Raw genomic sequence first — 13,717 nt, 5'->3', positions numbered from 1 at the left:
GATATGAACATGTCTTTCAGAAAAGCTGAGGTTCTATCCTGGAGCAAACTTGTGCTCCTCTGAGTATTTTCCAAGTAGGACTCGAATTTTTGACATCCATTGTCTGAACTATCTAATTTTAACAAGAATCCTAGGTCAGTTAGGCTATATTCAATATTTTAGTATTCTCAATGGCAATAAGAGTTCTTAGTTCCCCAACACCCACCAGGTGCTACCTATTACCCTAAATCTACCTTCAGCAAAGAGACTTGTTATATTGGTTAAGCAAAATACACCCCCCACACCTTGGTTTTCTCCTCTATTTTTCTAACCACTCACACCCACTTCCCACCTTGCTCCTTGGCTGTAAATTTCCATTTGCTCATGATGCATTCAGAGCAGCTGAATCTAGTCTTTCTCCCATACTGCAAGACCCTATATAGACCCTCTTGAATAAAGTCATTTTCTTCCTTCTCTTTAATAGGTGTCATAAATAATTTAATATAACCACAACCTGGAAACAACTCAGGTAAGTTCAGCATACAACAGAATTCAACATGGCAGTTAGATTGAAACTATAGACAATATTTTATCTCACATACAGAATGCTGACTGCAAGAAGCTGTACAAGAACACAAACTGATTTACAGATGAAAGCCAGTCTACAGTAAAATAAGTTAGGAAACATGGGAGGTTAATTCTAATAAGGGGACACAAAGACACTGAAGTTGACTCTAAAAATAAAACCACAACCATGGTCAAAGAACTACTGTAATGTTAACATGTTAAACTGATTTGGTTCTTTTAACAAAAATCCATTATTTGGTGCAGCTGCCAGCATCAGTTCCTGATTAACAGTGGTAATACTGATTTATCAGCCATCAGAAAGAACCAAGTTGGAAACTGGGCACTTCTGCTACAGTGCCATACCTATTCCAATTCTTGATTCTTAAATAGATAAAAGCAAATACATGCTATATAGGTCATTTAGATTTCTGTGATTTAAAATAAAAATTCTGTTTCTCCATATACCTACCTTAGACCTTCTCTGTCATTTATTCAAATACTTAAAACTAAAAGAGGTCTTTCACAAACTAGTTCTGCAGACACCCAAGAAATCTCACTTTCAAACTCTTCATGGGGAGAGCACAAATTCATTTCTACCTCTCATTAAACCACAACTGACAGCAAAGATTGTATTCAACTCTTTATTTTAGTAAAGTCAGAATAAATACAGCACATGCAGTGCTAGAAATCTAAAACTGATACATTAAGCAATTACCAAACTTAAAGTGACGAGATTCAATGTCTATATTTGGCTAATTAAAATCCATTCTTATTCACTGAAAATGTTGCTGGCTGACAAAACTTAAAGGTAAGTCACTGATTTTGGCAATACACAAAGATAACCACATGTTTGAGAAATAGGCCAGACACTGAAAAATAAATAACATATGTAACTAAATAGAACTCTATAGAATTTCTGAAAATGTGGACACTTCCTAAGTGTTTTAAGATAATATATCAAAACCTTGGCATGTTTTAGTTTCAAGTTGCGAATTTTGTGTTACATTTTCTTAGAAAGTTAAAGCTACCTACATTGTCAATGCTGGGTCTGCTTAGTTTCACTAAAAGTGTAGTAAGACTTAACATTAAAGCTCACACTAACCTGCAATTTATTATGTAACATATGATGACATTCAACATTCAAGTGCCAGTGTTTTTGTACTGTCTTTTGGTCAAGTTTCTTTAAACTTTAAAAGAATAACTTTAAGGCTTACAAAAATAAATATTTGTCAAAATGTTTCAATAAATACTACACAGACAAGCACTAGCAGCAAAGAAGTATCTAAAATCTGTCATGTGCAAAAGAGTTTTCTTCCCAACTATCATCCTATGGTCCCAAATAAAATTTTAGAATCTAGTTCTAAAAAAACGTGTTCAACAATCTCCAAGAGACAAAATAAGATTGGAAGTTTAAGAACATGCACACAAGACATACATATATATGTATATAAAATTCTCTTAATGTGCAATAAAATAAGTACTTTGTAAAAAATTTATGAGCAAAATGTTCAAGAGTCTAAACCTATCCTAATTGAAATAGCACCGTAACAAATGACCTCAATACTGTCAAGTGCACTTAATAGTTTTAGAACAAGGCACAATACACCTGAAAATATATTATTGCACTTGTAAAAAACTTTTGCCTTCTTATGCCATTGTTAAGATTATGAAGATCACCATTTTCCAACCAGAGAATCAGTACCAATTCCAGGTGGAGGAGACAACTTTAGTTGGTGCATAATCATCTGCGAAATTTAGCAGAAAAGTGTAAAGTACAATGGAAACCTATGCAACTAAAATATAACTGTACTGTACAGAAAGATCACCATGAGCAACTTAGTACGTTATTTCTAACCCGTGAAATCTCAAGGATTTCTGTTTGTTGTTATTCCAATTAACAAAGTCCACAAATGTAAGCCATTTTAACATTTCAGTGCAGAGTAAAGAGAGTAAAGAACATCTGCAATAAAATAAAAGCCTGCTGCATAATCCCTCCTGCTCATATCCTCTTGACCAAAAAACGTTAACACTAGCATGCATTCAAGACCAAAATCCAAGCAGATCCATAAAGGACTGGTCACTGGCATGGTCAGCCATTCTACTGTTTTAATTTTACTTATGGCAGGCACGAAAAAAATCTAATTAGATGAAACTTCCACTAAACACTTTTTAAAAATCGAACTTTCAAACTTTACCCGTAGTAACATATACCCAAGACTTGCCTAGCTTAGAATTAAGAGGAACTGCTATATTTACTTGCATTAACCTTCAAGAGTGCTTTGAAAATATATGGATGTATTCATACATGTAATCTTATCATGACCGGAATGGCTTATTTATAGACTATAAACACCTATCCAGATAGAATGAGCAAGTACAAAGTTAAATTAGTACAGTTTGCCACATCAGAAGGGAATTCTGCTGTAAGGTATTTTTCTCCCCAATCTCTAAACATTAAGTCCAATGCAAGTTACTGCTCAAGTTTTCTTACTTTGTAATACTTATAAATTAACAATTCCTGTTAAATAAGTTGTATCACATCTGTGTGCCAAGGTGTGATCTTAGCCCAAATTTAGTGAATTTATTCCATGAACACAGCTGAAAACTTGAGCATTACTGAGCCAACGGACATCAAATAATCTGTCTATAAAGTCAGAGTACATTAACAAACAAATGATCCTCAATCACAAAATTATAAATGCAGTTTGGGGTGGAAACAAGCAGAGGGGAGTTCATCCAAACTACAGCAATTAAGTTTTCAAACCAATGGAATTATTGGTTGTTCTTTTTCTTTCTTTTGGCTTTAAGCTCCCTTGAATTTTCAGGAGAATCACTATGGGTAATGCACTACAAGATCTCCTTTATACACAAAACAATCTGGCAAAGTTACATGTGGTTTCCATTGTAGCTTTTTTTTAAGTGACTTGGCTGCAAAGCAGATTCAGTTGCCCCACCAGTCAACCCCCTGAGAGCTGTAATTTCCGCCATATCCTTCACTACTGTAGAAGCCTCCATAGCCACCTATCAAGAAATGTTAAAAAAAAAAAAAAATTAGGTCAGCCATATTTTTTGTTTTTTTTTTAGTATAAAGCCAAATATATATAAGCCTAATAAAAAAGCCTAATAAGAAACATTATTTGGTTGTGTTCTTCACAAATAAAATTTATCAAATTATGCTTTGAAAAAGGGAGGAAGCCCTTGCAAAAATATAAAAAGGGGAAAATTCTACTACTACCTCCACCAAATCCTCTGCTGCTGCCATGACCACCTCCACCACTGCGGCTGCTGCCTGCACGACCACTACTATAGCTGAAACTGCCAGAACTGCTACTTTGTCGATAATCACGGGCACCAAAGCCTCCACTGAATCTATATTACAAGGAAAAAGATATGATGGTTTTTTAAGAACATAATTTAAATAAAACAACAATTTCCATGCATAAACTTCCCAATCCTCAACTTCAACTCATTTTCATGCGGCTTCTTCCTCCACATTATCCTTTAACATTTACTTACATCATCCTTTCACATTAACATTTACTCCACATTATCCTTTCTGAAAATGTCACTTGTACAGTAGTAATGGCAGTGTTTTTAGTTAACCCTGGACAAAATTCCTTTCCCAAATGATATTAACAACAAAGGTTTAAAACAATCCATACCTCCTAGAACGGCCACGATTGCTACTCTTATAGTGGTGTTCATAAGCCATGTTTTCTAACCAAGATGGCACTTCTTGTTTGGCTTCAACAAGAAGATCCAACAAATCTTTTGAGATATTTATATTTCTTTCATTGAAAAATGAGGTGGCAAGACCTACAAGAATTCAAAAAAAGTAAATGAGGTCTAGAACATTGATCAGAAAACAAAAATATAAACAATATGCAATATTAAACTGTCTGACATCCTATGTCAATTTTCCCTTGAAAACAGGTTCTAGGATTTAAAATTCTGTGTCAAACCATCAAGCAACCACTTTACCAAGGTTTCCTACACGTCCTGTACGGCCAATCCGATGTACATATTCCTCAATATCACCTGGCAAATCAAAATTGATGACATGTTTCACATTTGAAATGTCTAGTCCTCTTGCTGCCACCTAAAAAAGTAATTTTTGTTAAAATAAGGCAGTATTCAAAGATGGGTAATTGAAAAACAAAAAAACAAACAAACAAAAAAAAAGAGAGCAGAAAATATACGCACAGCAGTAGCCACTAGAATTGGGCTTTTTCCTGAGCGGAACTGATGAAGTGCTTCCTCTCTATCTCTCTGTGATCGGTCTCCATGGATACTTGTACAAGCATATCCTTCATGGTATAAGAAATCCTCCAAAGAATCAGCCCCCTTTTTTGTCTCCACAAAAACTAAAGTCAGTGAATCTGTCCCTGAAAAATTATTGATAAAAGGTTTTCTTTACTAATAGTAACTTTGCATCATTGCTTGATCTAAATATTAATTAGTTACTTCTCTTTGCACTCATAAAGAATGCACATGGAAATAATGAAAAAGCAGGTTTACTTCCATGGTCAGAAAGGTGAGTAAACACAGGGTACAGGCTAAAGGTATTTTAATAGTCTCTTTATTCCTAGCAATGTAATTACTCAAAATTTTACCTGTTGCATTTAAGAGATCAAGCAGAAATGACCGTTTGTCTGCCTCTTCCACCCAAACTACTTTTTGTGTGATGTTCTCAGAGGTAGAGCCAACTCTACCTACGGCCAGAAAGATATATTCATCCAAGAAATCACGAGCAAGCATCTGAAAGAGGGAAGAAAGTCTAATTTTTTCCTATTTTAACTAACATTAACTGAAAATAACATCTACACAAATGTTCTTTTTTAACAAAAAAAGGAACTACCTGAATTTCCTTAGGAAAAGTAGCACTAAACATCATGGTATGGCGAACACCCTTTGGTGGCATAGTGTCTTGTTCAATTATACGACGTATCTGAGGTTCAAATCCCATATCCAGCATCCTATCAGCTTCATCCAACACCAAGTATCTGTTATTAAAAAGATAGTTTAGAATTTGATGAGAAACTTAATTATTGTTGTCTCTATACTGAATTACACTAATATATTCATCATAATATTTGAGTTTCAAATTTCACTATGTAAAACCACATACAGATCACATAGCCAAATTAGCTGTTATTTGCTACAATGAACCAAGCAAATTAGCTATACTTTACAAAATACTACAAAATTGATGACTACTAATATATAAAGTGGAGAAGGCAATGGCACCCCACTCCAGTACTCTTGCCTGGAAAATCCCATGGACAGAGGGGCCTGGTGGGCTGCAGTCCATGGGGTTGCTAGGAGTCGGACACAACTGAGCGACTTCACTTTCACTTTTCATTTAAGTAATTATATAAAAGTCAACTTACTTGCAGAAATCTAACCCAATCTTTCCCCTTTCCATCATATCCACCAGGCGTCCTGGAGTGGCCACCAACAAGTGACATCCACGTTCTAAGTCTCGAATTTGTTGACCAATATCAGCACCACCGTATACCACACAAGGAAGAACTCGAGACCGGTACGAAAACTACAAGCAATAATTTATTAGATGGTCATAAAAATTACACTAGAATCTATTAAAAAGTCAATTATCAGCAAGTCGCATACTTACTTTCCTGGCTTCCTCATAGATCTGTACAGCCAACTCTCTTGTTGGGGCTAAAACCAAGGAGATTGGATACTGTTTACGGCGTCCATACCTTCCACTTTCCTAAGAATTAAGTACAATTTATAATTAAGCTCAAAGATTCAAATCTTTTTCTATGCATTTCTAAAGTTCGTGACAACAAAATCCCCTCTGTAATTTAGGAACTACATTTGAAAATGAACTTTTATTGAGTTAACAGACTAAAGAAAGTGTATTTATTTCAAAGAAAAGTTTCAACAGATGATTACAAAAATTGTTCTAAGCAAAAGCTTTTTGTTTTATAAGTGAATCCCTACCTTCACAGCTTTCAAAGCCTCGCCTGGACCATCTGTATAAATCTGACTCAAGATGGGCAAAAGAAATGCTGCAGTTTTCCCAGACCCTGTTAAAAAAATAATGGCTTATTAAGTTTGAATAATAAAAAAAGTATTCTAAATACCCATTTAGTGAGAAAGATTTTTTTTTACTTAATGCCTAATTATGTGACAAATGTATTTATACAACTAAGTGAAGAATGCTGGATGATTTGTGATCCACTTTAACAGATCAACATATACTTCTTTGCAATAATATACAGAAGAACCAACTATTTTTCCTTTTAAATTGGCATCAACTTCTACTTCAAAATTTTTTGTTATTCTGTAATTAGCAGAATATCAACAAACTTTCTGAAGATGAAGACCCTACTAACAAAGGACGTTGTAGATCATTCTCTCACTTTGCAAAATAAAAACCATGGGTACTAACTGCTGCAAGAAAGCATTATTTTAAAAAATAAGTGTTAGTCTTGTCCCAAAGGCCAGTTACATATAAAAGAAATGATCTACTGCTTAAAAAAAAAGTATAAACAATGACAAATGATTTAAATTTAAAATATTTACAAACACATACCCATACAAAAAGTTCACTACATAACCAAAGTTAAGATCTGCACTCTTTTACCTATGCCAAGTTCTGATACAGGACAAAACAGTACTACAGACCTCTCAGTCCCAAACTCATAAAACACTAAGGATGAGAGGCACCTTTTCCTTTCTCAAGATCACAGGTTCTTCCCTGACTATACATTTCCTATCCCAATTATATTGCTAACTTTCCCTTCACCGACTCCATAATTTTCCCCTGCTGTGTACTCAGTGGAAAGTCAGCAATATCAACTGGCTGACAATATTGCTATAGCCTTCTCTAAGATGCCCTGATAAAAACACTAGTTTTATCCAAAAGATTGAAAGACATAAGAGATATGCCCAGCTAATATTTACCTAACTATAAATCAAGTTAAATATAGGACACAGGCCTCTCTATATAATGTAGTGTTTTTACAAAGCTAGTCCAGGTATTCTTCATTAATGAACTTACCTGTCTGGGCACAGGCCATCAGGTCCCTTTTTTCTTTAATAATGGGAATGGCATGTTTTTGCACTGGAGTAGGACGTGTGTAACGAGTAAGCTCAATGTTTCCCATAATAATTTCTCCCATTGCAACATCGCTGAACTGTTAATAAAATTTAACCAGATCAATCAAATAAATATACTAACTAGACAGAAATGCCTTAATGTTCTGCAGCAATTTGTTTCATATTAACAGAATGGAAATTACTAGTTAAATGTCTGTCGGTGATTAAATGTACAGCTGCTTTGGATTTTAGGTAAAAGTATCCAGTTATTTGTAAGAAAACAGACTTCTGAAGGTCTAATCTACAACAAAGTAGCTCTGAGGTTTTCTGTATATTTGACATGTTTCCTATTTTAGGATTCCTCAAAATGGTGACATTAGTCACCAGTCTCTCCTTTCTCATAACCCAGAGAAAGGAGAGTCTCAGTCTCTCCTTTCTCATAACCCAATGAAATTTTCAGCAGTAACTGTAAACAACAGTTAAAAAGTCAAATGAAATACTTACACTTTCAATGTGCGGAGGACAGTTATTGCCGGTTACCTCTACTGGTATATCATCATATTTCTCAAAGTTAATCCCAGTGTTTCCTCCAGAAAAGAGCTCCCTGAAATGAAATGATTGTTATATGTACGACGCTAGATGGCAAGTTTCCTATCAACATAAATATCAAAAACTTACTGCTCCAAGCGTTCACTTGGTGGAAGTGGTTTTGACCAGTCATCATCATCTGACTTGTCACACCAACGACTGTGTCCACTACGCTCAAATCTGCCAAAGCCAGTTCTGTCACCACGACTGCCAAAACCTTCACACTCATTCCGCCCACGATCATCAAACCTAAACAGTACAAGCAAACAAATTACAGAGTATGTCATTTAGCCCATATCATATTATCACCTCTCCAAAAACATAGCTGTATATTAGTAATTCAATTACTGGTCACAAGTAACCTTCAAAGATGCTAGTAACTCAATATTAGGTAACTCATTTGTAAAATAAGATCTTCCAATTTAGCTGTGGTTATCTGTAATTTATACATATTTAATTGAAAAAGGCATAACATTAATGTCAAGAAATATTTGGAGAGAGAGAGAGAGATATATATATATATATATCAAGCAGCATACTCTTACTACTTTCAATTCCTGTTAAACAGACTAAAACCAATAAAGACCTTTTAGAGTTAAAAACAAATAACCAATATTTTGCTTAAAATCTAATCTATAGGGTGACCTCCCTAGTGGTTCAGAGATTAAGATTCTGTGTTTCCACTGCAGGGGACATGCTTTTGATCCCAATATGCAGCATGGCAAAGCACAGACGGGAGGGAAACCTACTAATCTATAATGGAAGAATAGTCTGCTAATGAAAAACAACATAATTAAATGTCATGGAAAGTACAATGAGGACACATCAAATTAACAGTTGATTCCTGAAATGCTATATTATACACACTTACAAGATGACAATAATTTACCTTCCCCTTGATCCACTTCCTCGATCACTGAAGTAACTGGGTCTTCCTCTTGAATCTCGAGATCCAAAACTGCTGTAGGCATCCTTTTCTTTACTACAACTCCACCCTGAACTGCCTTTACCATAAAATCCTTCCAAAAAAGGTAAGAGTTAGAAAAGGTGACTTTTACAAGTTTCCTGTCTTTTTAAAGACAGAGTTGTCCTTTGTCTCAATCTTGTGACTTACACCAAAGGGCACTGAAATTACTATCAAAACACTGGAAAAGAGAATGAAGATTGAGAAGTGTTTTCACTAGCAAACAGAATTTTCCTATCTTAAATCCTCTTTTCCATTAAAAAATTACAATAAGCAAAAAAAAAAAAAAAAAAAAAAACCCTCACAGAAAAACAACAATCATTGAATGAATACCACCCCTGAGAAGATAATACCTGTGAAAATATGCCAGTGAAAGTTTGGGCTCAGAGCTGGTTAAAAGGAATAAGAAATTCACATGATATAAAATTACATGAATGTTTCTAAAGAACTAGAAATTTTTGAAAACAGAAAGCAAAGAAGAAAAATGTGTACACATTCCCAAAGTGACCTCATTCTTGCAGCTTTAATTTTCAAAGCAGAAAAAGTTGAATAACCACTTACCTTTAGATGCTTCCCTATTCCTTAAGTGAGGTGGTATATAGCGCCCTTCTATAAGAAAAAATGTAAAATTAAAAATTGATCACATTTCCCAGACATAGCTGGTCCTAGGGATTTTCCTGTTGATCAAGTAAGATTCTGAGTTCCCACTGTAGATCGTACATAGGTTAGCTTCCTGGTCAGGAAACCAAGATCTCACATGCCTTGTGGCATGCCAAATCAAACAAAAAACAACTCATCCTAGAAAACACTTTTATAACAGCTATTCTTTGAATTTAATTAAGGAAAAACCTTCTAAAACTAAACATATTTCAACAGCTACCAGTATATAATTATTTTCAAAGACACTGGTCTTTCAAAAAATTGTCACATGAAATGTAAAATTTAACAAATATAACCATTACTATACACAATAGAACACGCTACTAGGAAAGATGGTATATATGCCCTAAGTCTGTTAACCAATTTCAACTCAGCTGTTTCTGTTTTGGCAAAACAAACATTAAACAATTTAAACAATGAGAACTGGAAAGGAAAGATGATTTTAAGGAGAAACTGATAGGAAACCCAAATTAAAACTAAATCTCTAATTTTAATTGAGATTAAGTACTTTAAAACTGGTGATAGAATTAAATCTTTTAAAAATTCATATAGTGACAAACAATGTATAAATTAACCAGACTTGAAGAGGCTTTTCAGAGTTCACCAACTGCTCTCTTGGAAATTAAGGTACAAGCTGAGACATGCTGTCACAAACTTCCTGTCCCTATCTGCTTAACAGTGACACTAACTTAACAAGTAGCAAATAAAAACATAGTAGAAACCCTACTCTTTTCCCAAGATTTAACTTTTCAAATAACTTTTAATAACATGGTTAATATTTCATTAATAACATGGTTAATATTTAAAGTTCTAATTACCACCTGCTGCTGCTAAGTCCCTTCAGTCATGTCCGACTCTGTGTGACCCGATCCCATAGATGGCAGACCAGCAGGCTCTGCTGTCTCTGGGATTCTCCAGGCAAGAGCACTGGAGTGGGTTGCCATTTCCTTCCCCAAGGCATGAAAGTGAAAAGTGAAAATGAAGTCACTCAGTCATGTCCGACTCTTCGGGACCCCATGGACTGCAGCCTACCAGGCTCCTCTGTTCACGGGGTTTTCCAGGCCAGAGTATTGGAGTTGGTTGCCATTGCCTTCTCCAAATTACTGCGTAACAATCAGTAAAGCCAGGTTCCCTCAGAAAGGCTCAATTTCTTCATGGGAAATGAGCAACAGCCACAACACACAATTGCACAGGTTCCCATTATTAGGTTTAACAGTTCAAGTTCAGGTCAATTAAAAAGAAGATCAACATATCCTCACCTCCATGTCTGACAAGGATTCATTCTGAGTATTAAGAGGTTTTCTAAAAGTGTGAATATTAACTTTCTTTGGAATGATTAAGAGTTCACACTTGAAAAGAACCAACTAGTCTTTTATTATCCAAACACACCAAATTACTTTATAAATTTATATAGTCACAGAATGGTTTTTGAATTTAAAATTAGTAAGTATAATGAGATATTAATATTCTAAATAAACAAAAATTTTACTTACTGCTAGCTGTACTTCCTCCTCCACTCTGATTATTATCAGAGTTCAGGTTTAGATCAGCCAACTAGGAGAACAGAGATATTAATAGTTCACATGCTGAAAAAAGGAAAAATCAAACACAGACAGCATTATAAAAGACAAATTAGAAGTCCTAAATTCCAGTCATACACACTATCATTATAAGCTCTTTATTTTTAACACCCTGTATAAGTCTACAAATTATGGCAAAGGCAAAAAGTAGGAGTTGCATGCCAAGAAGTACGCAAGTACAGACAGTTCAAATACATTCATCCAAAACAAGTTTTCCCCCAAGCAATTCCACATAGTAAAATCTCCTCAGTCACCAAAAGTTAGTCTCAAAGTCATTTGTTTTCTGGGCAAGCTGAAGATTCCTTAATTTCTTTATTCACTAAATACTATATAACTTAAAAACAACTAAAGAAAAATGTATATTGGCGTATGGTGTATAAGTTTTCAATTCAAGAAATTTGTAAGCAGCAACAGCAACTTAATGTTTTAAACTTTATATTGCAGCAGTGTGCAACTTTTTAATTCAAATAAATTCATAAGTAGCAGCAGCACCACCCATCACTTGGTGTGCAATGTGACATTTATTATTGTTATCATTTAATGTTTACCATACTGTGAAGGCAGTATTTATTACCTGCCATTTTATGGTAAATGCAAAGAGACTGGCCAAATGACATTAAAAGTTTATACAAGACAGGCACCTTTAATTTCACCTTCATTCAGTTCAGTTCAGTCGCTCAGTCGTGTCCGACACTTTGCGACCCCATAAATCGCAGCACGCCAGTCCTCCCTGTTCATCACCATCTCCCGGAGTTCACTGAAACTCACGTCCATCGAGTCGGTGATGCCATCCAGCCATCTCATCCTCTGTAGTCCCCTTCTCCTCCTGCCCCCACTCCCTCCCAGCACCATCCATCACTAAACGTGCAAAACAAAAGTTCAGATAAACTGCACACTTAAGAGTTAAAAACCCTGGAGTTTTTCTGAAGGCAACAAAGCGAAGATGAAATAAGATTTCTCAGAAATGCAAAACAAGTCTGTAAAATCATTCTTCTTCGATACCGTATTCTCTTCCGAATTCCGAACAATCTCCAAGGAGAGCAACAGACTGACAACACTTCTTGACTGACATTTTGAATGTTTTCCACGTTAGGAACAGGAAAACATAACATGTAGTTTTCCTGCTAATCTCCTCTTTTCTAGTTATTTTCTCTCAGATGAAACTCAAAGACAAACGCTTAACCTTAGGACACGTTCGACACAGTACGACGACTCAAAAGTTAACACCCTCTCGTTAGCGGCCATTCAGTAACTTTTTAAGTAAATGAAATACCAAAAATCTCTAACTTCCCACCAGCTTCCCGATTCCACTAGTGTACGTAAGCAAGCGGCGACCGTTTGCTCTTCCCCTTCTCCCTATTCCCCTTCCGGGTCTTCCGCGTCTCAAAGCTTTCCATTCCGGAAACAGGACCTCATCACCTGAGGTATTCAGTCAAAAGTACAGCGGAAAGAAATCCGGGAAGGAAATAAGAACAAACCTGCCGTTTTATTTTCGAAAAATAAAATCGTCCCCCAGGGTCCCACAAGCACACACCATGCAAGCGTAGGGGTTTAGTGAGAGGAGCGCAGCGCTGAAAAGCAGTGCAACGGTTATACAAAGGCCGCCGCCATTGCTCCGGAATAAGGCCCAGTGCCCAACCCCCTTCCCACTTAGTTCCGTACGCCTGTGTACCAACGACACCTCTGTGCCTAAAATCAGTGCCGTACAGCCAAAGCCAAGAATCTCAACAGAAAAAAAGTGGGCCAATACCGCGTACCTCCAGTCATCACTAATCAGTCGGTACTAGCACAAACACGCCGCTCCGAGATCGCGCAAACACAAAATCCGCCATTGTGAGTGGTCATGACACAGTAGGTAAACGAAGTCAGAACGCTACCAACTAGTTTCTTTCTCCATCGCGCCTCCCCGCCCCCCACGAATGCCTGAAGTCGGTCTTTCCCCTCTTTTGTTCACTGTCCAACCATAGCCAGATAAAGGAACCAGCAAAAGGAAGAGGAAGGTGGCAATTCAACACTGCTCCACAAGTCAAATTAATCCTGAGAAAAATGCCCACGGAGAAAGGCGAGATAGGAACATCTTGACTCACCTGCTGATCCACCTCCTGCACGTTTTTCACCGCCTCATGACTCATGCCTGAAGAAAGGCGCGAACTCTGTCTCAAACGGCTTGTCTAGCGTATCAATATTTGAAACGACTCCCGCGGGAACCGGCTCACAGGTTGGTCTACCGGAAACAAACTCTCTTGAATGACCCCAACCCCTGTCCCACTTCCTTTAAATCTACCGTTACTTCTGGCCAAATCACGTTAGC

The 13,717-nt window shown here is 36.3% G+C and overlaps 1 protein-coding gene across 2 annotated transcripts; it reads right to left on the bottom strand.

The window, feature by feature from the left end:
* Window positions 1-1,173: 1,173 nt before the first annotated feature.
* LOC138986371 (ATP-dependent RNA helicase DDX3X-like) lies at window positions 1,174-13,684 on the bottom strand. Of its 2 annotated transcripts, none has more exons than XM_070365854.1 (17): window positions 13,494-13,684; window positions 11,320-11,380; window positions 9,728-9,775; window positions 9,092-9,221; window positions 8,293-8,451; window positions 8,119-8,218; window positions 7,577-7,712; window positions 6,514-6,599; window positions 6,182-6,280; window positions 5,937-6,097; window positions 5,405-5,549; window positions 5,160-5,304; window positions 4,750-4,931; window positions 4,528-4,645; window positions 4,209-4,362; window positions 3,779-3,915; window positions 1,174-3,567 (listed from the first exon to the last, which is right to left on the bottom strand). In XM_070365854.1, the coding sequence occupies exons 1-17, from the start codon at window positions 13,536-13,538 to the stop codon at window positions 3,488-3,490; spliced, it is 1,986 nt and encodes a 661-aa protein (XP_070221955.1). In that variant the 5' UTR covers window positions 13,539-13,684; the 3' UTR covers window positions 1,174-3,487. The 2 variants fall into 2 exon arrangements, with proteins under 2 accessions (XP_070221955.1, XP_070221956.1); XM_070365855.1 differs by having other exon boundaries at window positions 3,782-3,915.
* Window positions 13,685-13,717: the final 33 nt, after the last annotated feature.

Source organism: Bos mutus, chromosome X, assembly GCF_027580195.1.
Source record: "Bos mutus isolate GX-2022 chromosome X, NWIPB_WYAK_1.1, whole genome shotgun sequence".
NCBI classification, from domain to species: Eukaryota; Metazoa; Chordata; class Mammalia; order Artiodactyla; family Bovidae; genus Bos; species Bos mutus.
Note: the sequence above shows the minus strand (reverse complement) of the source record. Positions and strands in the feature narration are given on the sequence as shown.